We start from the raw sequence: 25,418 nt of genomic DNA on the forward strand, positions 1-25,418 counted from the left end.
AGCCACTCCTTAGTAAAAGGCACATGGCAGCCCACCTGGAGTTTGCCAAAAGGCACCTGAAGGACTCTCAGACCATGAGAAAGAAAATTTTCTGGTCTGATGAGACAAAGATTGAACTCTTTGGTGTGAATGCCAGGCGTCACGTTTGGAGGAAACCTGGCACCATCCCAACAGTGAAGCATGGTGGTGGCAGCATCATGCTATGGGGATGTTTTTCAGTGGCAGGAACTGGGAGACTAGTCAGGATAAAGGGAAAGATGACTGCAGCAATGTACAGAGACATCCTGGATGAAAACCTGCTCCAGAGCGCTCTTGACCTCAGACTGGGGCGACGGTTCATCTTTCAGCAGGACAAGGACCCTAAGCACACAGCCAAGATATCAAAGGAGTGGCTTCAGGATAACTCTGTGAATGTCCTTGAGTGGCCCAGCCAGAGCCCAGACTTGAATCCGATTGAACATCTCTGGAGAGATCTTAAAATGGCTGTGCACCAACGCTTCCCATCCAACCTGATGGAGCTTGAGAGGTGCTGCAAAGAGGAATGGGCGAAACTGGCCAAGGATAGGTGTGCCAAGCTTGTGGCATCATATTCAGAAAGACTTGAAGCTGTAATTGCTGCCAAAGGTGCATCGACAAAGTATTGAGCAAAGGCTGTGAATACGTATGTACATGTGAATTCTCAGTTTTTTTATTTTTAATAAATTTGCAAAAACCTCAAGTAAACTTTTTTCACATTGTCATTATAGGGTGTTGTGTGTAGAATTCTGAGGAAAAAAATGAATTTAATCCATTTTGGAATAAGGCTGCAACATAAAAAAATGTGGAAAAAGTGATGCGCTGTGAATACTTTCCGGATGCACTGTATATACAGATATATACACAGTGGGGCAAAAAAGTATTTAGTCAGCCACCAATTGTGCAAGTTCTCCCACTTAAAAAGATGAGAGAGGCCTGTAATTTTCATCATAGGTATACCTCAACTATGAGAGGCAAAATGAGAAAAAAAAAATCCAGAAAATCACATTGTCTGATTTTTGAAGAATTTATTTGCAAATTATGGTGGAAAAAAAGTATTTGGTCAATAACAAAAGTTCATCTCAATACTTTGTTATATACCCTTTGTTGGCAATGACAGAGGTCAAATGTTTTCTGTAAGTCTTCACAAGGTTTTCACACACTGTTGCTGGTATTTTGGCCCATTCCTCCATGCAGATCTCCTCTAGAGCAGTGATGTTTTGGGGCTGTCGATGGGCAACATGGACTTTCAACTCCCTCCAAAGATTTTCTATGGGGTTGAGATCTGGAGACTGGCTAGGCCACTCCAGGACCTTGAAATGCTTCTTACGAAGCCACTCCTTCGTTACCCAGGCGGTGTGTTTGGGATCATTGTCATGCTGAAAGACCCAGCCACGTTTCATCTTCAATGCCCTTGCTGATGGAAGGAGGTTTTCACTCAAAATCTGACGATGTATGGCCCCATTCATTCTTTCCTTTACACGGATCAGTCGTCCTGGTCCCTTTGCAGAAAAACAGCCCCAAAGCATGATGTTTCCACCCCCATGCTTTACAGTAGGTATGGTGTTCTTTGGATGCAACTCAGCATTCTTTCTCCTCCAAACACGGCGAGTAGAGTTTTTACCAAAAAGTTCTATTTTGGTTTCATCTGACCATATGACATTCTCCCAGTCCTCTTCTGGATCATCCACATGCTCTCTAGCAAACTTCAGACGGGCCTGCACATGTACTGGCTTAAGCAGGGGGACACGTCTGGCACTGCAGGAATTGAGCCCCTGGTGGCATAGTGTGTTACTGATGGTAGCCTTTGTTACTTTGGACCCAGCTCTCTGCAGGTCATTCACTAGGTCCCCCCGTGTGGTTCTGGGATTTTTGCTCACCGTTCTTGTGATCATTTTGACCCCATGGGTGAGATCTTGCGTGGAGCCCCAGATTGAGGGAGATTATCAGTGGTCTTGTATGTCTTCCATTTTCTAATAATTGCTCCCACAGTTGATTTCTTCACACCAAGCTGCTTACCTATTGCAGATTCAGTCTTCCCAGCCTGGTGCAGGTCTACAATTTTGTTTCTGGTGTCCTTTGACAGCTCTTTGGTCTTGGCCATAATGGAGTTTGGAGTGTGACTGTTTGAGGTTGTGGACAGGTGTCTTTTATATTGATAACGAGTTCAAACAGGTGCCATTAATACAGGTAACGAGTGGAGGACAGAGGAGCCTCTTACAGAAGAAGTTACAGGTCTGTGAGAGCCAGAAATCTTGCTTGTTTGTAGGTGACCAAATGCTTATTTTCCACCATAATTTGCAAATAAATTCTTTAAAATCAGACAGTGTGATTTTCTGGATTTTTTTTTCTCATTTTGTGTCTCATAGTTGAGGTATACCTATGATGAAAATTACAGGCCTCTCTCATCTTTTTAAGTGGGAGAACTTGCACAATTGGTGGCTGACTAAATACTTTTTTGCCCCACTGTGTGTGTGTGTGTGTATATATATATATATATGTATATATATACTGTGTATATATGTATATATATACTGTGTATATATATATATATATATGTATATATATACTGTGTATATAATATATATATATATTATATTATATATATATTATATATATATATATAATACAATATAAATATAAATTAATAAATAAATAAAATGCAAAGTTGACTGCCTGACTCACTCATCACCAAAAACTATATTTCCTTTTTAGTTAAAAAAACAAAAAATTGGCAGGATGGTACATCTAGGTCGTGCAGTATCCTCTAAGAAAGGATATTTCAATGTATGAATATTTTGGGGTTACACCCTTCCCCAATTGATAATTAAATACCCCAAAATCTCAAAAATGCCTCAATGGATTTGATTGATATTTGGTGACAGTGTTGATAATAGAAAAGTATCAGACATTTGTTGTTTTTTTTTTTAATTTTTTGATATTTGTCATTGATAATGCCTGTTATGACACAGAGCTGAACATAATCACACCAAGAGCTGGGGTTTAAGCAAATAAAGGTCAATGATTGATGAGCTCAAAGACAACATGTTTAGCAAGTGCTAGCCAGATGCTGTAGCTGTGAGCATTGTCAAATTTCACACAAGTGATCCAGTAAGAAAGGTATTTAACATATATTTACCCCAACCCTTCAACTTGTTTGCCACCTTGTACAAATGCTGATGTGGGGATCAGTATCTATAAAAGTGTTGTCATCAAAGGTACCAGTTGCTGTATTGTTTTTTTCCTTGACCACTTGGAAATAACAATTGCATTGTCTTGCTGGATTATAGCATTTATTTTAGAATGCGGTTTCTCAACCTTTGTGGCCTTGGGACCCAATTTTACCTTTTCACGTTCTTGACAACCCACAGGCAGCATTTGTAGAGAATCAAGTACAGTCAGAAGTTGGGGTTCTTTTGGTGAAATGAGCACTGTTAGAAACAGGGAAGAATATCGTCTGTGAGCTTGGGATGTGTCACAAGATAAGATAAACCCATTATGTTTTTTTAATCTGTGGATAGCCTTGCTTTTGTAAAAAACCAACACAGTTGCACACCAGCAAATCATCTTTTGTTTCTCTATGCCAATCAATGGTCAGCATTAACCACTTTTTGAAGTTTAAAAATAAAGAGGAAATTAAAAGAAAATAAAAATCATGGAGCCAAGGCATAACTGAACAGAATAAAGCCCATTTTCTTTCTATTGCTGTTGAAGATATTGTTTTACATAATGTGATAAGAAGAAAACTGGATAGAACTTTTGAGTGAGTAAAAAGTAATTAGTAACTTTTTTTTCTTGGTAGAATTTAATCAAATCCACCACATACTTAGGCAGTACTAATTTTAATGAACAGTCAAGCTTTTAAGCAGTTTCATCTTTGAAGAAATCAACTTTAAATCATCTCTCTTAACATTACCAAATACCACTTTAATATGGAGTTCTGCTGCAATCTCTTTTGCACCAACAACATTAAAGATTTTATGTAGCAAGGTCAATAGTAAGAGTTCAAGTGAGCTGATAATATTAACATCTAGTATAAAAAATTGCAAGTATTGTATACAGAAAAGTGCTTAGTTAGGTTAAACAAACAGGCTAGAGGACTGAATGGTGGTCTCTCATTTGTTAAATGTTCTGATATATCTGATTAACCAGTGACACAATAACTGAGGTCCATTGACTTGGAAAATTTCCCGGGCAAAGCTGGGTGGGTAACACAGCTAGTTTTATTCATATAGAATCTTTCCCATGCTCAAATTACTTGTTAAATTCAAAATGAACAGTAGAGGGAAAAGATAAAAACAAAAAAACACACTGGATACAAAATAATATCAGCATAAAAGACTTTAAAGATAAATGCAGGAAGTACAAAACTCTAACTTAGAATAACAGATAGTAGGCACTGAAATAAAATTAAAAAAATACAAGAAAACCATAAACAAATAAAATTACATGTGATACAAATGCATATGATTCTGAGCACTTGGAGAGAGAGAGGGGGCAAATTGAGAGTAAAGATGAGAATATCAGGGTAAACTGATAGTTAAATGCCTTCCTGAACAAATGAAGTTTCTTTTTGGAAAGAATGAAGAGAGACATTTTTCTCAGTAGTTTTTCTTCATTACTATTGTATAATCACACCAAACCATCCTCCTGCCCTTCACTTTTATTTGTTTTCAAAGTAAAGCTAGATGCAGCCTTAAACATAGACTCTTCAAACTGTTTAAAGAATGTTGAGATATAATCAGCTTATTTATGTGTATTTATTAACAGTAGGGATAATATAAATTAACAATGTATCTATAAAATATAATCATACAATCCATTTCATCATGAAAATGATATCATCTCAAATGTAAATTTCAGTATTCTAAATGTTCAGAGAACTGTCACGATGTGAGTATAATGTGCTCTATCTGGCGTCCACTGTCTGCCGCTACAGTTGATGCAAGACATAACCTGTTTAAGAAGCAATTGCCGATTAACAAGTGGGTCAGCAGCTTGTAGATTAAAAGGATTTAATGTGCTGCTCTAGTTACAATGACTTTTGGGAAACTGTAAATTATCAGTTAATGTTAAGATCAGGTTTACAATGTTCTTCATGTTACGATGCTTTTGGGAAATTTGTCCTGTTCATCAAATTGTTCATCTTTATGGAAAGTGAATAATCTGGTAATGAACTGACCCGTGTTCTTTTTTAAAAACTGACAGTGCCCTAGAAGAAAATAGTACTGTCAAATGACTTTTTCCTTATGTATAAATGCCAACAAACCTACTGTTTTTTGCCAAATGATTGTTCATATTCATCCAGAGCTGAAAGAAAAGCAAGTTTGTTTTTGACTGCAAGTCTGTAGGTATTCTAAAGCAATTACTTTAATACTATCCCAAATAATAATTCAGATATTTACTCTATTTATTTGACTTAACACCAAATATATTGTGCTTACAGGTCATTAAAGTTTAGTACAAGGAAAACAAATTTAATTTGCAAGAAAATCGATTCATTTTGCATTTAATATGGTGTTTAACTTCATGTTTCAGTATGCTCATTCTAAATTTACCATTTATTTTCTTTAGTGCGGAGGTATAGTGTTTTTTGAAGATAAACATTCAAGTCTGTTCTGTTAAAATGAGTATTTTTAGTCAATTTATTTTGAAATGTGCTTTGACCATGAGAGATTTTGAAACTGAATAGCAGAGACTAAATAAGGAAAAGGTATATAGTAGTTTCTATGTTTAATGTGGAGTAGAAATGCCATTTTCAAAATAAGCAATTAAAAAAGAGGGGATCTGTATATTGTTAGACCCCAAGTGCAGTGGTATAAATTAGAGTATACACTTTGTGCAGAAGTAAAATTCTTATCTTATACACAGAGAAAAACAAACAAAAAAAAATGTTATTCCTTAATAATGCTGTTAGGAAAGCCGGAATAGAAACTAAATAGCCTGTTTTTTGTTTTTTTTGCTTTTTTCTTTTGAAATCATTGAGATGCCAATTCTAACTTACTTTTCATAGCACATAATATTGTATTCATTTTATGTTCAAGTGTGTTTGCTGATATTCAGGAAATATTGCTATACAGGTGGCAACGCCTTTTATAGAGCATACAATTAATCATTGTTAATTTATCAGCATACATTTTAATATTGAACATCTACTTATATTTAATTTAAATAAAATTAATACAGATTACTCACCCTGTCATTCTTTACTTTCATTAAAAAACAGTTTTGCCAATGTATTTTTTATTTTGGTTTAGTTTAGGTATATTAAACTACCAAAATAGCAATATTTATTTGTATTATATTACGAGTTACTCTATAATCATTTACTGAATATTATTGCTAGATAAAAATTAACAACTTAAAAGAGTATTAGTGTGCATTTTTTAATTATAAAGAAAAAATATATTTAACTTTTCTTACAATCCAGTATTATTATAAAGGATTTTGGAAAATGAATAAATGGTAATTTAGTTTTCAATTTTATTGTTAATATTTTTTCCAAAAATACAGTTTATAAAAATGTACAAAGTTAATATTATATTGCCCACTAATTTGTAGTATTATCTGTCAGTAAGACCACATTTTGAAGTACTTACAATTACTATATATATTTTGAAATTGCAGGCATCGTATGGAAAAGGCATCACTTTATACTGTTTATTTAAAGTAGTGTGTCCAGCATTAATTCATAGTTTAAAGTTTCACCAAGTGAAAACAAAGTTACTGAATGAGGTTGCTCCAATTAGTGGTCCATTTTCTTACCAAGGAATTCACTATTACAGGGTCATCACATGGCAACAGCAATCTTTTAGTCAGTATTTACACCATTGGGACCCACAGGTATAACTCTGAAACTATGATAAACAGTTCAGGAACATATGAATTGACCAAAATGATGAGTTAGATAGCCAGTTGCAGAGGCTTGAACCTGTCTTTTTTCCTGTCTTATGTGTGCTTTGAGTGATAGAAGTCCTGATTAATAACCTGCATGTTGCATCTTGTGAGATTTGGTGTTTCAATTACCAGAGATTGTTCATGTTCTTAACCTTAACCTTACCTCCCCTCTCTTGCTAGCTGCTGCTGCTCCTCTGCCCTGTTTTTTCTTCCCCTCTCTTTGGCCTTGACCCCTTGTTTGCTTTGTGATGCTTGTGAGCTCTTAGAAATTAAGGGGCTTTTGCTCTTAACTTTGGTAGTTCAAAGGTGGGGCACAGACGAAGTGGCTGCTTGGCTCGATCTGCTCAGCTTGGGAGAGTACAAAGAAATCTTCATCCGTCACGACATCCGAGGCTCTGAACTGTTGCACCTGGAAAGGCGCGACCTAAAGGTATTCCTTTGTGCCTAATTCTCTCCTTGCTTACAAAAAGGGAAAAAAATCAGAATTTTCTCTTGGGTTTCCATTTCTTTCTCTTTCTCTCTCTTTCTGTCCTTTTTTATCTCTTATGTTCTCTTTGCCCCGTTTTTGCTGCTGTGTGCTGCTCAGCTTGGCTTAACGTGTGCAACAGTTTTGTTTTTATTTTAAATTCTATAATTTACTAACCATTAGTGTTCCTCAAGAAAGTGTTTTGTTTCTTTAAATGTGTTAATTTGGAAAAAAGAAATTATCAGAAAGTTTTGTAGAGGTTGTGTGAGTTATAAACTTTTCTGTGTGTTCAACTAATTGTATTTCTACTCACACACCAATAGTTCCCAGCATGTTCACAGGTTCACTGTGTTAATGAAGAGTACGCACATCATGGCAGGGAATGCAGTTATTGCAATTGGCACTCTTACCAAATAAATATGTACGGTATATGCTGAGGTTTGTTTTTCATACTTATTCTGATACTATTTCATTCAGATATGTTTTTCATAAATCCCAGTAAATGAACTTTGACTAGTACATGATACTGTTTTATCATACCTATTTACCTTCAAATTTAAATTCCACATCAGTCATAATATATCATATTGATGTTTAACATGACACAGACTGCAATGTAAATAACAAAACAGAATGTGCTTTGCATACTCATTGGCATTTTGTTTTGTCATTCATTTTATCATTTACCAATTTACCGAAGTGAAGTCTTCAGTCTAAATTCTATTCAAAATATAGGACTAGCAGGACATTCTGAGTTACTGACTGTTACCCTACTGTGACACAGGCATCGATGACTGACTTCCATCTTCATGTCTGCCCTGCAATGCTTGATAACTCATTGTTTGATACAGTTCACATATCTTTGTCAAGGTAATTTGTTCAGTTTGGTGTAGTGAATGTTTATCATTTCAAATTTAATTTAAAAAGTTAACTAAGCTGTTTAAGCTTCACATTTGGAAAGATACAGCATTGTCTGTGCATCTTTACCTGAATGAATTAATATACAGTATATTTTTTTTGCAAGACGGCTAATCCAAAGCTGCCTACTAATGGCAGAAAGGGTAACTGGATTAAAGTTCATTTTTAAATATGCAGTAATCAAAACAAAAACATCCACCCATCCATCCATTTTCCAACCCGCTGAATCCGAACACAGGGTCACGGGGGTCTGCTGGAGCCAATCCCAGCCAACACAGGGCACAAGGCAGGAACCAATCCTGGGCAGGGTGCCAACCCACCGCAGAAACAAAAACATTTTATTTGTATATTGAAAAGTAAAACAGCTTCATTAAATTCTAGCATTTAGCATCTAGTACACTTTCATTTCTCTTTTTAACTATTCAGTCCAAGCTAATATCTGAAGTTCCATTATCAAGCACAGGGTTTGTGCTTTGCCATCTGTGTTTTGTTCTGGCTGAGAAAGTTAAAGGTCATCTCCACCATCTGCTTGTTTTACATGGATATTTACTGGGATACATGTTGCTGATATTACATTACATTCCAGACAATAAGTACAGTTAAACAATAGTGTTCTATGTAAGCATGACAATCATGTGAAAATGTACACTCCATTTAAACATTTTTTTCTTTTTTTAACATATATGTGCATATCAAGATGTGATCTTCTTTTGAACAGTATCTATAGATAATATAACAAAAACCATGCCACATTTACATTTTGTACTCCACGGTTTAATTTAAATAAACATCAATGCAAATTTTGCATGTGCAAAAAAGTGCATCTGTACTTTTATCAGTACCTCAAATACCTAAAACTAGAATCAGGTGCAAATGATTAGAATATTATTAGAGAGTATTATGGTGGAGCCTTTATTTTTTAAAACTCATTTATTTTGATTTCCTCTTTGTTGTACAAGCATGTGTGATCACATGCTTAGAGCAAAAAAACTGTCTGTGGCCTTCAGAAAGACGGTTATAGATAAATATGATTCTGTAAGTGGATTTCAAAAGAATACCAAACAACTGGATATCAGCCATTCCACTGTTCGGAAAATTATCTGCAAGAGGAGAAGAATTTAAACAATGCCAACTTGTCCAAGGCCAGGCCATCCTAGCAAGTTCAGACTGAGTGCAGAACACCATATGCCAAAAGAAGGTACCTACAGGTACCTTTAGCCACTGTTTATGTCAAACTGAAAGAGTCTACCATTAGAAAGTGGCTGTACAAATTAGAATTACATGGAAGGTATGCCAGAAAGAAACCTTAGCTGTCTTGGAAGAACACCAGGGCAAAAGAGAAGTTTGTCCTTGAACACCTACAGCAGTGTTCTTTGGACAGAGGAGGTCAAAGGTATCAGAAGACATGTTTGGTAAAAACCAAAGACAGCATTTGACCCAAAATACCTGATACCAACTGTAAAGCATGGTGGTGAAGACACTATGATTTGGGGCTGCTTCGTGCATCAGAGCCTGGGAAGCTCATCATCATAGAATCCACTCTGAATTCTTTATTGTACTTGGGAATGATGTAAGGACCATTTCTCAGAAGATTGAAGCTCAACTGAAAATGGGCCTTGCAACATGACAGCACCCCTAAACATGGATGGCTGTGAATCCCACTGAGATGTTTTGGGAGGATTTGAAATAGGCTGTATGTGCATGTAATACATCTCCTCAAACTTCACATAACTGAAAACATTCTGTATGGAAACACTTTCTACCAGTCAGTGTCAAGAGATGGCTAGACAAATCTAGTAAACACCTACTTGAGGGGGGCAGTACCAGCTATTAGAGCCAAGGAGTTGAGTACTTTTTCCACAGACAGAACTGGCATATCTGTTTATTTTTCACTAAGTAAATGGTTGCAAATTTGAATTGTCATTTGTATTTTTTTTCAATGACATCACCTTTATCTAAAGAATCTGTTTAAATGGAGATCAGATCATGACATTTTCAAAGTCCCATAAAAAGAATATTCATTTAAATTTTGACAATTTAACAAATTGGTCAGGGATGTTGAAAATGACTATTGGTCTTCATTAGGCTTAGCTAAATGTTTGTTTGGCCATTTGTTGTGATCTAGCCACCATTTCCCTGTGCACGTTTTATAGTAAGACTGCACACTCTAAGAGAAAGTATTCACCCTTTTTTACACTTTTTCATATTGTGTTATTATATATTAGGCAGTAGTGTGTATGTAATTTTTTTATGTAAGCAAGTTTCCACCTGGTTTATATAGTAGTAATAATTATAGTGTAGATGTATTCCTGACAGAATTATGCAAGCAATTTTTAAGCTGGGAAGCAGTGGTTGGTGGACAGCAGTCCTCAAATGTTGCCACCCATTCAGAGTTGGCTTCACAGGTGGGTGTTAATTGGGCCACCCTATTGGATGTTTACTTGTTTCCTTTGAAAATCCTCCATCGTTGCTCTAGCTATGTGTATTTGTTTGTTGTTGAGCTGCATCTCTAGGTGTTTTGTTTGACACTGTTTTTTATGCTATCTATGCTAAGAAATTTCCTACTTGCTTCAAATGATATTCACCTGATAATGTGGTGCTGCAACTATAGTATTCCATTTTAGGCAAGTGTGATAATACCTTTGTGATAATCAGTGCATAGTTGGCTTCAGACATAATGCTTTGCATTTTTAGGCTAAATGATTCAGTGAAGTCTTTGGTTGCTTCTTTTGACAACATCCTAAATGCCTTAATAATTTGTACTGCATTTTTAGTTACATTTTTTTCTATTCAAAAGTGGTTTCTTTGTTGCCACCATTTCTGAATTGTAGACATTTTGCACACAGATGTTCCTCATGTTAACTCTGCTGACAAATGTCTTTAACTGAGATTTATTAATTTGATTTTTTTGTTACTCTTAAACAATTATTTGCTTTTTAGACTTTATTCCATAGTTGTTTTGTAAGGTCCTTGGTTTTAATGGTGGCACAGAATTACAATGCAAAGACAGGCACATTTAATGTAAAATTATGAAAACCTTTTTGGTTTACATAAAAGATGGGTTCTGTGTGTTCTGTAGATAGCCAGTTGAAGCCAAACTCACTTAAGAGTGCCCTAACAAAGTCGTAAATATTTTTATGTTTTTATTTGCTTACATAAATATTCTCCCTACATTAAAAGTGTGGAATACAGTTCTGTGAAAAGTAAGTACATCCGATGAAAATGTGTGTGTTCTCCAACAAATCTTCATGTAAGGGTTATTTGTTTTTTGTTTTTTTTTTCTCAACACTACTGATTAATAAAAATGATCTGATTTAACAAATAACAATGCAAACTATTCCTTGCAACCATTTATTCCACAAAAACTCCACAATGCAATTGAAACCACTAATTAGTGTTTCTTGTAATTTTCCGTCAGTATCCTACATTGACATAGTGAAATGTTTGCCCACTCCTCCTAAATCTGATGGAGCATTATGCAACTTCTAGATGGAGGGTAATGTCAACCTTGACAACACCAGATGGTGAGATCGTCGCCAGAGCATCTCATATTACACTAATAGAAACCACAGGGGCAGAGAAATAATGTGAGTCTATGATAACACTCCGGCACATTTTAATATTTCCAAAGTATTGCAAACCTGCCCGTCTTTCTGAAAGACAATAACTTGCTGCCTGAAGAAGCTGGTGCCTATGTGAATGTTTTACAAATATGGAAAATTCAGCCACAATCTTGGCTCTTTTTTCGTTTTTTAATTCTTTGATGGAACGTAAAACATGTAAGATCAGACAGACAAGTCTCTCTCCTGTTTATCAAGTCCAAAATACCTGCATTCCTTATTCCTCATAGCTGCACTACATACATTGTACTTCCTAGTAATACACATTGGTTGTTAGCTCACACACACACACACAAGCCCATCCCTGTGACTTAAGACAAAATCAAAGCTGTTTTTGTTGGCGCCCGATGCAGACTGGTTGAATTGAGTAACTAGGTATGTCAGACTACACAACTATAAATTGCTGGAGCATGCTGTGACTGCATTTGGCTCACTAAGATGATGTAAATAAAGTCTACTCCTGAAAATCATTGTAAAAGTCCTGTAATGTGACAGGACCTTCACTGAACTACTTCAGTTGTGTGATCCTTAGGAGGCTTTCTTGCATTTACTGCCCACTTCAAGTCTTCCCAACAGCACTTCTGTGGGGGTAGAATCTTGACTTTGATCTGGCCATTTTATAAACCCAACTTTGATTTGGCCACTGTTCTAATCAGCTCTTGAGCTGAATTTAGTGAGACAACCTGGCCTGGATAGTTTAACAGTGGTTAGATATTTTCTGAATTTGTCGATGACCTTTTGGTCAGTGGACTGATTGACTTCAAATTGCTTATAAATGGCTTTAAAACTTTTCCCAGACTCATAGGAATCAACAGTCGTTGAAGACCTGCGGGGGCATTTTTGGTCATGGCATGATGTAGCCACACACCTCTTTCTAGGTTTCTAATTTTGATATAAGACAGAGCCTAAAAGATCCTCTAAAATGATGTTCCATTTGCACATGATTCTTTTTCTACACAAAGTTATTGACTTTCTGTTGATTTGAATAGTACAAATGAATGCAAAATGTGATTTTAAACTTTTTTTATTGGATCGCCTTTATCAGTAATAATGAAATGGCTATTCCATCATTTTTTCACAATTGTTGAAAAAAATAGACAAAGATGTACTTACTTTTTCACAACACTGTACGTATGACAGCTTACTGATCCCTCTTGAAAATACTTTAATTTTAGATTACAGCACAACACAATATTAAAAAAGAGAATGGGTAAATGCTTTCTTTCAATATACCATTGTTAAAGACTGACCACCTAGCTGTATGTTAAGTATATCACTTGTAAAAATACTGGTTTTCTTAATATTACAGCAATCTGGCTCCTTTATTATCTAACAAATGGCAATAAAACATTTATTTACTGTTTACTTTCATTAAATTAGACCATATGTTCCAAGTAACAAAGAATTTCTTATGCATGTTTTTGCTGTAACCCCAGCCTACCAAAGTGAGCGATGGTGGATCCCATTAAATGTTGAGTTACTTTAGATTAGGCTGATTTTAAAACCTTAGTCAGTAGCTATAGTTTGTATCCTCACTGGAAAGTGCTTGGAATAGTTCTAAACAGACGGTTTATTTACCAGTAAAGCTACAGATTGTTTTAGTCTGTTGCTATAAATAATTTTTGAACTTCTTACCAAAAATCAAACTCATAACATTTTTAGAAAAGTCCACAGAAGCAGAGATTCTCAGACATGCAGTCTTGCTCTGTAAATTAAAACTGCCCAACAAATGACTGTGATTTAAGAAAAGATGGAATTCTTAAATTTTGTGTCTCCATTTATAACCTTTTTAAAGAGCTGCAGAATGGGCACTAATGAGACAGAAGTCAAGTGAAACAACACCATTGCCATCTGTTTGTTGGGCTCAATGGCATATGTAAACTATCATTGTATAACCATTTCATATTCTCCATTGCCACCTTCTTCATTTCTGTTGCCTTCAGATATGCTTTTTTTATTCCTTAAACAGCCAATTGAAGGCTGAATTATTTTTCTTAACTCATTTTTTTTATGATCTTTTAGGACTTGGGGATTTCGAAGGTGGGACACATGAAGCGAATTCTGCAGGGAACTAAGGAACTGGCCAAGAATACTTTGTCCGAGCTGTAGCCCTTTTCTGTGGTCAGTCTGAAGCAGGAAGGAACCTGTCCTGAAGTGCTTCAACTGGAAGCCATTTGTGCAACTCCCTGCATGTTAGGAACCAGGGAGAAGCAACTGGTACAGAGACTGTTGACTATGCTGGGGTGAGGGGGGGCGGGTGTGGTTAGGGTTTTTTGTCCCTTCGTGTTCATAATTACAGAGTTGCTTATTAATGGGTTTTTTAGGGCTTGTGCCATACAACTGTAGAGTAAGGAAAAAAGGATGTATAAAATTTTTAAAAAGCCATTTTATTTTTGTGCACACAGGGTGCAGCCAGATATGCATCTGTCAGGAGGAGAAAAAAGAGTTTACTAGAAACTGCACTAAAAAAGACACAAACAGAAGTAGCAAAATACAGAACTTCCAAAATGATGCACCATCATTTTAAATGTAGCTTCATGTTAACAGTAGATCACATTATGAATGATAGTTGATAAGACTCAGTAACAGGATGCAACATGAAACTATTAAGAAAGCTGTAGAACAGAAAAGTGAGATCTGCCAGAAGAGCTTTGCCTTTTTTAGGCCTTCAGGTAGATCCTTCCAGACATATCAGTCAGTGACCAAGAATTAGAGTGCTTTAAACTTTGTTGTGATTTGGTTAATTTTTTATTGCATGGTGTGGCTGCCTGGTGTGGATTTTCTTCTTCTGCATGATATTTGTCTATAACATGCTGTTTATATCAATGGGGTGGAAAAGAAACACTTGAAGAAATTTTAAACCTGTTTTAATATCATGAAATTCGTTACTACTGAGATATTTCTCTTAACTTATGTAGCTTTTTTCTATCCTTTGCATGAACCTATTCTTAAGTAGGAACATAAGTGTGGAATGTAGCATCTGTGCCATATAGAGATACAAATAAGACAAATAAGTCTATGCTTCTCATAACTCAAGGGTATTTATTATTAGATTACAATTTCTGTGCTGGATTAGCATGGACTTAGACCTTTGCAATATTGACGGTTGTTTTTTGTCTTTTTTGCAAAGATTTACACCAATGTTAGCATATTTTTAAAGGAGATAAATGTGCAGTTTTATTTAGATAGTATTGTATTTTTACTGTAGGCTACAAGTATGCTGTACATAACTTTTTTTTTCTTTTTACTTGTCTACAGTACCCTACAGCCTTGTTAACATTTCATTGTGGAGCCAGTGTCAAAAAGCATTTTACCACCTCAAATGTTAATTCTTCACTCAGAAACGCAGGTTCTCCCTGTTTTGATTTTTCTGATTTTTAAAAATGTACTATTTTTGTTGTTTTCAGTCTTGTACTGAATCTCCACATATTCCCTAAATGAGCCAAAAGTAATGTTTTTAAATACCTTTTTATTTCTTGGTTGCAGCTTGTTTTATACTATCGCAACAGTCCAGTATAAAAAGCTGTTAAGTATTGGCAGACACTTCCATTTGTTTTCCATTTTCACATTCAGGATCTGACTACTGAAGGTTATGAGAATAATCTTTTTAGCAGAAATAATAAGGAATGGATTGCCAATTGTTTTAAGTGTTTCTGAATATGTGCTGTGTTCATAAGTGAATTTGGATATTTTTTGTTACATTTGTGTTTTGAACTCACTTAACCTAACTACTCTTTGTCTCATTTTTGCCATGCACTTCTTCCCTGTATTTATTAAATATCGTTAAACAGCTATAGGTTATAATATTAGGAAAAATGTAGTTGCAGCACAATGAACGGAGTTCATCCAAGAATTTCAAGCACTAGCCTCGACTCTTAACACAGAAAATGGCAGAGACTGGCCATCTGCTCTTTAAATGTTGAACAAGAGGGGCATGTCTGTGAGCTATGATGTTTATTGACTTGAACACTGCATTTTAGGAATTACAAACCACATATTAGACATTGTTTTCTTGCTTATTGATATGCTATAGACCAGTTATGTTTAAGGCATTTATCTTGTTCAGTTTTAAAATATTTTCATTAGCTACCCTTTTGCTTTCCCTGCTCCGACAGTAAAACACTAACCGAAATACAAATTTTTCTGATAATGTAGTTTTCACTAAAAGGCTGCTACATACTGACCCGTGTTTGCCTTTATTCCACACCATGTCTGTGAGATTCTCAGCATATATAAGCCCGTATTTGTACTACTGTGCTGCATCTTTTGTAGTTTGCACTCCTACTTAAAGGTTATAGGGAAAGAATTATGCAAATACCCTTTAAACAATTTTGTGTTTTCTCTTTTAGTGCGTCTTGATTATGATTGCAAGCAGCTTACATATTCTTCCAAAATGAAGATTTGTTCAGCGATTTCATATATTTTAAGAATTTTGTAACAAACTTGACTGTTGACTGCACTACAAGCATTTAATTTCTACTTATTCCATTTTTAACTTTGTTTTCCAATATGTTGTTTTGCAAAGCAAGCGCCTATCAACAGTACCTCACATTTTGTAAATACAGATACTGATAAACTGCGAGCATTATATAGCGAGCAAAGTATTATATGAAACCAGTCAAAAGCAACAGTTCTGTTAGTAATGTAAACATATACAGTACAGTGTGCTAACATTATATAAAAGTCTGAGATACTAAATTAAAAATGCCTAATACAGTGGAACCTCTAGATACGAGTTTAATTCGTTCCAGCACTGAGCTTGTATAGCGAATTTCTCGTATCTAGAACAAACTTCCCCATTGAAAATAATGGAAATCCAGTTAATCCGTTCTGCACCCCAAATATATTAACATAAAAATCAATTTTACTAACAAATAACACTGATAAATTATATATACTGTAGTCTGCCTTTAATAAATAACACTGGTAAAAAATATAACTGATTATTAAAAGAATCAAAACAGGTGTCCAAAGTGCAGTAGAGCATTCAATAAATCTTTAAATAAATAATTCTTAAAACAGTTGTGAAGTGGACGTTTAAAATACACAAGAATAACAATCCTTTAACCCGAGGTTAAAACGTCAAAAGGATGCAGTCTTTAAAAAACAGACGACAATCCCCGGTGCTTCTTCTCTGTTAGCGTCTCACCTGCGGGGCTCTGCAACAGGCGAGACACTCTTAATGCAGCTGACCTTCTCTACACCGTCCTGCTTCAGCTGTTTGGCTCGCCTGTTCAGCTCACTGTTCAGCTACACGCGAGCCTGCACTCACTCACTCACTCGCCCGCCCGCGCTCTCGCTCTCTCTCTCTTTTCTTTTACTTTTTCTCCCCCTTAACCGGCTCGCGCTTCTCTATATATGCGGGGAGGACATGGCAGCTGCAGCCCATCAGCCACAGGAACAATCATGGATGTGGGCAGTTTCCCACCTGTGCACTTAAGTGAGAAACACAGACACCGCAGATCGCGGCTCGCAACTGCTACCACGCCCCCTTGCTAAGCCGCGAGCTATACCCACAGCCTGGCTCGTGGCTCGTTACGCGAGCCAATGCTCGTATTTAGATCTGAATTTTTCGCTCATACTTTCCTCGTATTTTGAATTTCTCGTATACAGAGGTGATCGTATCTCGAGGTTCCACTGTATATAAATTAATTTTCTTGCCTTGAGGATTGACATGAATGTCCTATCAACTTTTAGATGAGGATTTTTCTGTATGTCCCATCCAGTGCTACATTTCAAAGTTCTGTCAGATCCCTGAATAAGTTCCTGTCTTATATTTCCAAACCTCCAATTTATCCAGCTTGCAATAAGTCAACTTGCATTTTTACTCCTCCTCACCTTTGCTGTACACAATGAACTGAGTCAGTCTACATGTTGTTATAAAGCCTTAGAAAAAAATATGCAAACATCCAACATTGAGCAAAGTATAAGTTTTGTTTTGCGTTAACAGTGAGGTGGCTTGGTGGTGCTTGTTATCCGTACTCCTTGCTTCATAATTGCCCATGTCTTATTACTCTTATTAAGTACAATAGTATTTGCAACAGAGGCATACAAACATTTTGAATACGGACATTTCTTCTCCACACATTGCTCTTCACATTAATAGTGCCACTTCTAGCTTATGAGAGTCTTTCTAATTGGGAATCCTAATGTCATTGCAGCACAGCTCCATGCTGGCAGAAGTTATCCTTTCTAGTGGTCCAAAGTGCAGTCTGATTTCTACTGTTTACTTGTGCCATAGTTCACCAGTTACAATGAATAGTTCCATTATTGTTGTTTCTATGTCTAATCCTGCGGTTATCAAGCAGCTGAGGACATTCTGCATGGTGACCATCAACATACTGAAGGGTCATCTTCAGTAAGCCATACTGTATCTTCAGAGTCTAAAGAAATCTATCTTAGGGTGCTTCTCTTTGTATCAGTAAAATGGTGGAATTTTATTTTTTTTATTCAAATACAAAATTTTTCTACAATAGATAACAGTCAGGCATGCAGACCTACCCTGTGTGTGTAAGCTGCCAGTCATGACTGTAATTTTAAAAAAAGAGCCTCTCCTTAGTTGATGTGCTTAGATGATTCTGAATTCAGTGCACTCGGCTCATGTGTTGTCCACTTCCAAAGTACTGGTGTTGTGTTAAATCACAAACCCTGTCACTCCTCTCCAAAAAAAAAATCCACTGTACATTTTTATATAAACGATTACTTTTGATATCATTTTGCAACTCACTCATAATTCTACTTGTTGTCAATATCTCTTCATGAACAGTTCCCAAATTTTGAGGTAAATTTTACTTGTATTAAGGTATTCTGAATTACTCTGATTGCTGAATTCCAGCAGAGGTCACTCATGTCTTGAATAATTTAATTACAGAAGGTTATTCCCTTTTGTATTGTGCTACTTGTGAAGGACTTGAACTAATATGGGGTGTCAGCCACTATTACTTTATAAACAACATTACACATAAAGAAAACCACAAAAAGCTAATTGTCCAACCGTAACTGCCATATTAATGCACTTACCATGTAATCCTCAAGTACAGAAAGGATTTATACCTGATGTGCCAAAACCGATTTAATAAGCTACTCAACTGCTGGTTAATCACATGGACTTTTTTGTGTATGCTTGTTTATATTGAAACTTTTTTCTGTTAAAGGCAAATAATGCAACAACAACTATCCATATACTGTATTTTGGAACACTGGCCAAGTGAAAATGGTCTGTTGTTAGGTGTTAATCTTTTTTTTTTTACTGTTAAACATTGGTGGTGTGGCCCTTTATTTGTCCCTCCATGCTCAGCATTACGTAGTCCTATTTATATGCAGTATATGAGTGTTAACTACACTGAGCTCACCATTACTACATGACTGATACACTGTTAGAGGCTTGCAACCATTTCCTGAAAATAAACACAAGTGTAGGACCAATCCGTTAACCACGTACAGGAGCACACTCACCGACACACCAAGGCACTTCGTCATCTTCCATTTGGCTTTTGATGCTTTGACATTTTCAGTTTATATTATAGTAAATTAATGAAAATGTAAATAAAAAACACATCATGTCTATAGGAATAAAGATGAGAGATGTTGGAGAATGACAAAAGCAGTCATTATTTTAAACATATTACAGTTTGAAGTAAGTATGTTCTTAATATTTTCATTCAGGTTTTCAGTATTAATTTTATTTTTGCATAAGGAAGTCTTCTTTGTTTAATACAAAATATATGCAGAGCTTTGCAGTGCTAATTACAGTTTCTGTTGCCATCAAGTATAAGCGTCATCTTTTAAGACAAGTTACAAGCAAGTTTTGATTATTGTTAATTTAATAGTACAGGTATGGTATTGTATCAAAGCAGCAAAAAATGTATACATAATGCAACAGATGAGACTGCCATCCTGTGCACTTCAGAAGCTTGTTACCAAGGCTGTTTATTTCCCAGAGAGACACTATATTTTTGAGTAACAGTTTGCTGTTAGTATTTAACAAAAGTTTACTTTTAAATCTGCTGAAAAAGAAATGTTTGAATTGAAAATGAATAATCTGATTTTACTCAAACATACAATCCATCCATTCATCCATTTAATGAACTCGCATATTGTGCTCTTGCAATATTTGGCATAAGGTGACAGCCAATCTTGGATGATCCATCAAAGGGCACTCTTGCACCAGGTCAGTTTGCAGCTGTGATTTAGCCTAAATTATATCTTTTGGGATGTGAAAGGAAAACCAGAGGATGCAGAGAAACTCCAGTGAGGAGAGTAGGCGAATGAGCAGACACTACAAAACACCTGAGATATGAAGAAATTGTCCAGGTGCTGTGAGGCAGCAACACTAACTCTTATGCTACTAATGAAACAAATCACCAATGGGGACGTGGCACATCTGTACATCTTTATGCAGATATCACACACATGATTCAGCTCTCTTCTGTGTGTGTGAATAGCTTAGGTATTATTGCAGTCAAGTGAGAATTAAAGTGAGCAAACCATTGTACAGGCAGAGTGGGCGTCAAACCGATCACATCATACAAGGGTTGTCAGTTGTTGTCTTAGATGCTAGACCTGTGCAGCATGCCTCTCACTGGGCTGATGTTTGTTAGACATACGAGTGTGCAGCTTCACACGTTATTGGGCACTTCTGCTGTATCAGGTGTCTCATGTTTGAAGTTTTGTAATGCTTATTTGTATGTAGTAGGTAGTAGTGAACATATTTTCACCTTCTTGTACAAGCAGAACCCCATTATTTATTTATTTATTTTATTCTATTCCAGTTTAATTGTATTGTTACTTTTTACTTGTCAGAGATATAATACAACTCTAATGTTTTTTTTCTGCTGCTGAAAAATATTATTTTGTAAGCCCTCCTCCTTTTTATTTTCGTCAAAATTCTTTGTGGATGAACTGCTTGGACCTCTTAGTCTCAAAAATTGTCCTGCTTTAATCCAGCTTTTTTCCATCCACTGTGAAGGTAACAGCGAGACAGAACACAGCCTAAGAGTAAAGGGTGCAAGTCAGGATGTAATCATGCATTGGGTACCAGTCCATTGCAGTGTACACTCGTACACACTGCTTGGGACTGGGCCAGTTTTTCAGTATTACTTTCAGATGAAGAAGATAACTTGAGCATCTTCCAAGAAACCATACAGACAGACATAGGGAAACATATACCAGCTCCACAAAGACCGTGACCACACCCAGCCCTCTAAAAGGTCATGTTTGAATTCTGTTGTTCGAAACTTTCTTACCTTTTATAAATCTCTGTAAAATACTGAATTTTAAGGCAGAGTAGTGTTAAAAACTTTTTGGCATGGTGGCACTGTGTTTTTGGTTTGTTGATGCATTGTCATTAGATACAAAGGATTGTGACTGCATTACATGGCACACAAAAACATTACAAAGTTAGAGAAATGTGTCCATACTGGTGGTATGCACCCTAGTTGATTATCATCCTTTCTTGTAGTGCTAAGGAGCCAAATGCCACCTTGTTGAGATACCCCACCAGAGGGTGGTTTTAAAAGGCTATTAGTCCCCCACCATGCTGTCCAGGGCTAAGTTGGGGGGCTGGCTGAAGAGACTCCAATTTTCTGAAGCTCAACACTCATGTCATCAGTAAGGCAACTGGTTTGGTGTTCATTTTTCAGGATCAGAAAAGCCTCTGTGGCTGGACTTTGCGTCTTTTCCATGAATGATGTTTTGCACATCCATCGCCATCAGTAAGCAGTTGAGCAGGATTGTGGAGCGAAGTGTGTAATTGCAGCACATTTATTTGAAATGAGTTTTACATGCCTACTAATGCCAGTTGAAGGACTAAGGTGACATCTAAATGACCTTACCTTTCTCACACCAACTACAACTTGGTCTAGCAGTCGCATGCTCCCTTCTTATTACAGCAAAGAAGTACAGTCAGTCTGTAAATCTCATATAACTTTAAACACTTGCCATTTGATCAGTTTATTAAAGAATTTCAGTGTTAAAAAGGCTCAGCAATATAGTGTAAACCCAAAGCCAGCCTTCATTAAACCTGCCTGTTGGCACAGAGAAGTCAGACATAACCAATGCACTTTGTACATTCTCCTTAACTATCTGCTAAGAAAGTGTGTCCTCACCAGTGTTTGCGTTGAAGCCGAGCAATTTTACGTCATTTTTATCTATGGTCTTTACATCGAGATCTCGCCATATTTCAAAAACAAATATATACAGTATATGTATATACATATTTATATATATTATAATACATAATATATATGGCTCCTTGTTGTCTCTGTTTTTGGTTTTTGAAGATACTGACAGAATCGTGTACTGTACCACACTTTGGGTAATTGCTGTATAATTGCTGAGTAGTATTGTAGCTGCTTGTGTAAAAATGACGCTGACCATCTTGCAATCTGCTGATACGCTTTTGGCCAAAGATAGCAGATTAGTCCAGAGCTGTAGAAATGGGAGCTTATCCCTGTCAGGCTAAAGCTCTTCATTCCACAAAAGTTTTTTTCTGTATGTACATATTTATTCAGTTTTTTAGTTCTAAATATTAAGTAAAACAGGCAGCTAATAAACAACGAAGCATCATTTTCTAGGTTTTATCAGAGTGTTTTAATGTTGTGCTGGCAAGTGTTTTTTTTTTCTTTGTATTTTTCTTTTGTTTTTTTTTTTTAAACCGTACTGCTGCATATTGAAAGTTGGAGTATTTGTGCAATTTATCTAATACAGTGGCAGGCCTAGCTGCTGCCTTCTTCTAAATAATTTGTAAAATGTATTTTGTAGAGAAAAATGCACTAAGCAGACCCTCACTCACTGAGCGGCCTGGGCAGTGGTCCTCGAGCGCTCAGGAGAAGGACCCAGTTTCTATTCTCTGGAAGTGGCACTGTTTTGACGATTTGGTAACAATGCCTGAGGAATACTATAGCTTTACTTCATTGCACTGTTGGAAGACTGGTTTTTACAGATCCAGTGACCACAATACTTCATCCACGTCCTCAGCTCAGTGATGGTTTTAACAGCCCACCTTTGTTAGCGTTGTACCTCTGTGACAGAGCGAGACTGTCATCTGCCTGCTATTGCACCTTCCACTCTAATGATCTACAGAGCTGATTATTGTAAATTTCTTTTAATAACATTATGGAAAAGTGAGTTTTATTTGTTTACATACTGTTTACAATGGCACAGTTTTATTTTTAATATTATATAAAAACAAATATATATATATATATATATACATACAATATTTGGGTATTTATTGCATACAGTTTAATATAAAATGTTTTCATGTGTTTTCACCTTTGGAATATAATGTTACTTTTACTTGTAAAAATATTTGGGTGACTTTGTTAATGTAGTTAGTAATTTTTATGACTACTAAGTGACCATTTTCTGTGCCTTTTATTGTAGAATGCATGATTCTTACCTATTTATTACTGTATGGAAGTCACTGAGATGTGTATTTTTGTATTCTGCTGGGATCAGTGGTTCAGTTTTGTTGTACATTTTAAGATGCCTATACACACACACACACACACACCCAGTAATAAAAAAAAGATCTTCCTATTAAATAAAATTGAATGCAATCACCATGCCGAGTCTGTCTTTTTCTTTCCAGCTCTCACCTATTTTGTTCATGCACATTTGGCTCCTTTGTGATGGTGTTAACACTCTCCAAAACAGGCTTAGTGTACAGGACAAAAGGTAAATAAAAGTTCAAACTTGTTGTTACAATGTACAGTAAGCAGTGTAATTTGGCAAACCCTCATGGAGTATAAGAAGGGCAGCCCTCCCTCCCTTGCATCTTACTCCAAACTGCAGAGGAGAACAACCAAGTACATCTAAGATTTAAGGGCATGTCCTGCTCAGACAGGCTCAGGGTATTGAACCTTTTTAGTCCTGAGCAGAGAATGAGGCCATTTTCATTAAATTAAAGTGAATCACATACTCAAAGACCAGTGGAAATTATTGGGAAGTGCAATTAAGTTTGAAACTAGGATTCACGTTTTCACACAGAGTTATGCAAATCTGAAGAAACTACTGAGTCCTGTTGTTGGAGTGAAAACCTTGATAACCATATTTTGTGATCGTATTTTTATTAAATGTTATAATAGTCTTCAGTCATGATATTAATAATAAATCAGAGATTGCAAACATCACAAAAGTAGAAGAACAAAAATAACCTCCCACAGCCACCTCCCAAGACCACACTGTAAAAGAAGCCCCCAGAAGATCAGGAGTCCAATAATGTGTGTACAAACTGAAAAGAAGTATGGCAGACACAGGATGCCCTGAAGCAACATAGAACTACATCAGACCAACAAAAATCTAGACTGAGAACACAATGCTGACCATTGATTGACCAGCTCCTGCTCCTACTCTATACTGGAGCTGGATCAACCATACATCCCGTCTACTGACTGATCCAGTCAGATTAGGTTAAAGAAAGAGGATCTGAGGATTTCAAACTAATTCTGCTTAAGCATCAGTCACTCCCAAGGACATAAGCTCCTCTAGAAAAGAGGGTAAAAGAGCTGTAAGGTCCAGGAAAAGGAATGAGTGTGGCAGACAAGGAATTTTAATAGAAAGAATAGAAAATAGGCTAATAGCAGGACCAACTCTACACATAGGCTAACTAGTCAGTCTCCTATAGTGGCCAAGTTTATAGGGGGCATCATTTTGTCAACTATTATAGACGTAGCTAATGGCCCTCTCAGCCTGTCATGTCCTGGCCATGCCAGTTTCACCTCCTGCCATCAACTGCTCACTCTTCGAACTGGCAATTGCCTTTAAGATTCTGTGGTTTGGGTGTAACAATTTCACCTTTGCCTAGTGCAGCAGAAATGTTACAGCTGGCATTGGCTTATTGATATAGAAAACTTTGAATATTGGCAGTATGACTGGTAAGGGGAGAGAGTTAGCCGATATGATGAAGGAAGGTTGATATATTGTGCGTGCAAGAGACTAAATGGAAGGGGAGTAAGGGCAGGTGAATCAGACATGGATTCAAATTGTTCTGTCATGGTGTGGATGGGAGGAGAAATGGGGTAGGGGTTATTCTGAAGGAACAGTATGTCAAGAGTGTTTTGGAGGTGAAAAGAGTGTCAGGCAGAGTAATAATTATGAAGCTGGAAATTGGAGGTGTGATGATGAATGTTGTTAGTGCATATGCACCGCAAGTTGGGTGTTCGATGGATGAAAAAGTAGATTTTTGGAGTGAGTTGGATGAGGTGTTGGACAGTGTACCCAAGGGACAGAAAGTAGTGATTGGAGTGATTTTCAATGGACATGTTGGTGAAGGGAACAGAGGAGATGAGGAGGTGATGGGTAGGTATGGTGTCAAGGAGAGGAATGAAGAAGGTCAAATGATAGTGGATTTTGCCAAAAGGATGGACATGGCTGTGGTGAATACGTATTTTAAGAAGAGGGAGGAACATAGGGTTACATACAAGAGGTGAGGAAGATGCACACAGGTAGATTACATCCTATGCAGAAGAGTTGATCTGAAGGAGATTGAAGACTGCAAA

General features: G+C 36.5%; 1 protein-coding gene across 3 annotated transcripts in view; it reads left to right on the forward strand.

The window, feature by feature from the left end:
- dgkh (diacylglycerol kinase, eta) overlaps positions 1-23,481 on the forward strand; it is a 482,906-nt gene extending 459,425 nt beyond the window's left edge. For 2 of the 3 annotated variants that reach the window (XM_028799661.2, XM_028799660.2), the window contains 2 exons: positions 7,212-7,342; positions 13,939-23,481. In XM_028799661.2, the coding sequence (XP_028655494.1) occupies positions 7,212-7,342; positions 13,939-14,025 (218 nt within the window). In that variant the 3' untranslated portion in view covers positions 14,026-23,481. The remainder of the gene's footprint in view (positions 1-7,211; positions 7,343-13,938) is intronic. The other variant, XM_028799662.2, reaches the window with a different exon arrangement.
- Positions 23,482-25,418: the final 1,937 nt, after the last annotated feature.

The sequence above is a fragment of the Erpetoichthys calabaricus genome, chromosome 4 (genome assembly GCF_900747795.2).
Source record: "Erpetoichthys calabaricus chromosome 4, fErpCal1.3, whole genome shotgun sequence".
In the NCBI taxonomy this organism is placed as follows: Eukaryota; Metazoa; Chordata; class Cladistia; order Polypteriformes; family Polypteridae; genus Erpetoichthys; species Erpetoichthys calabaricus.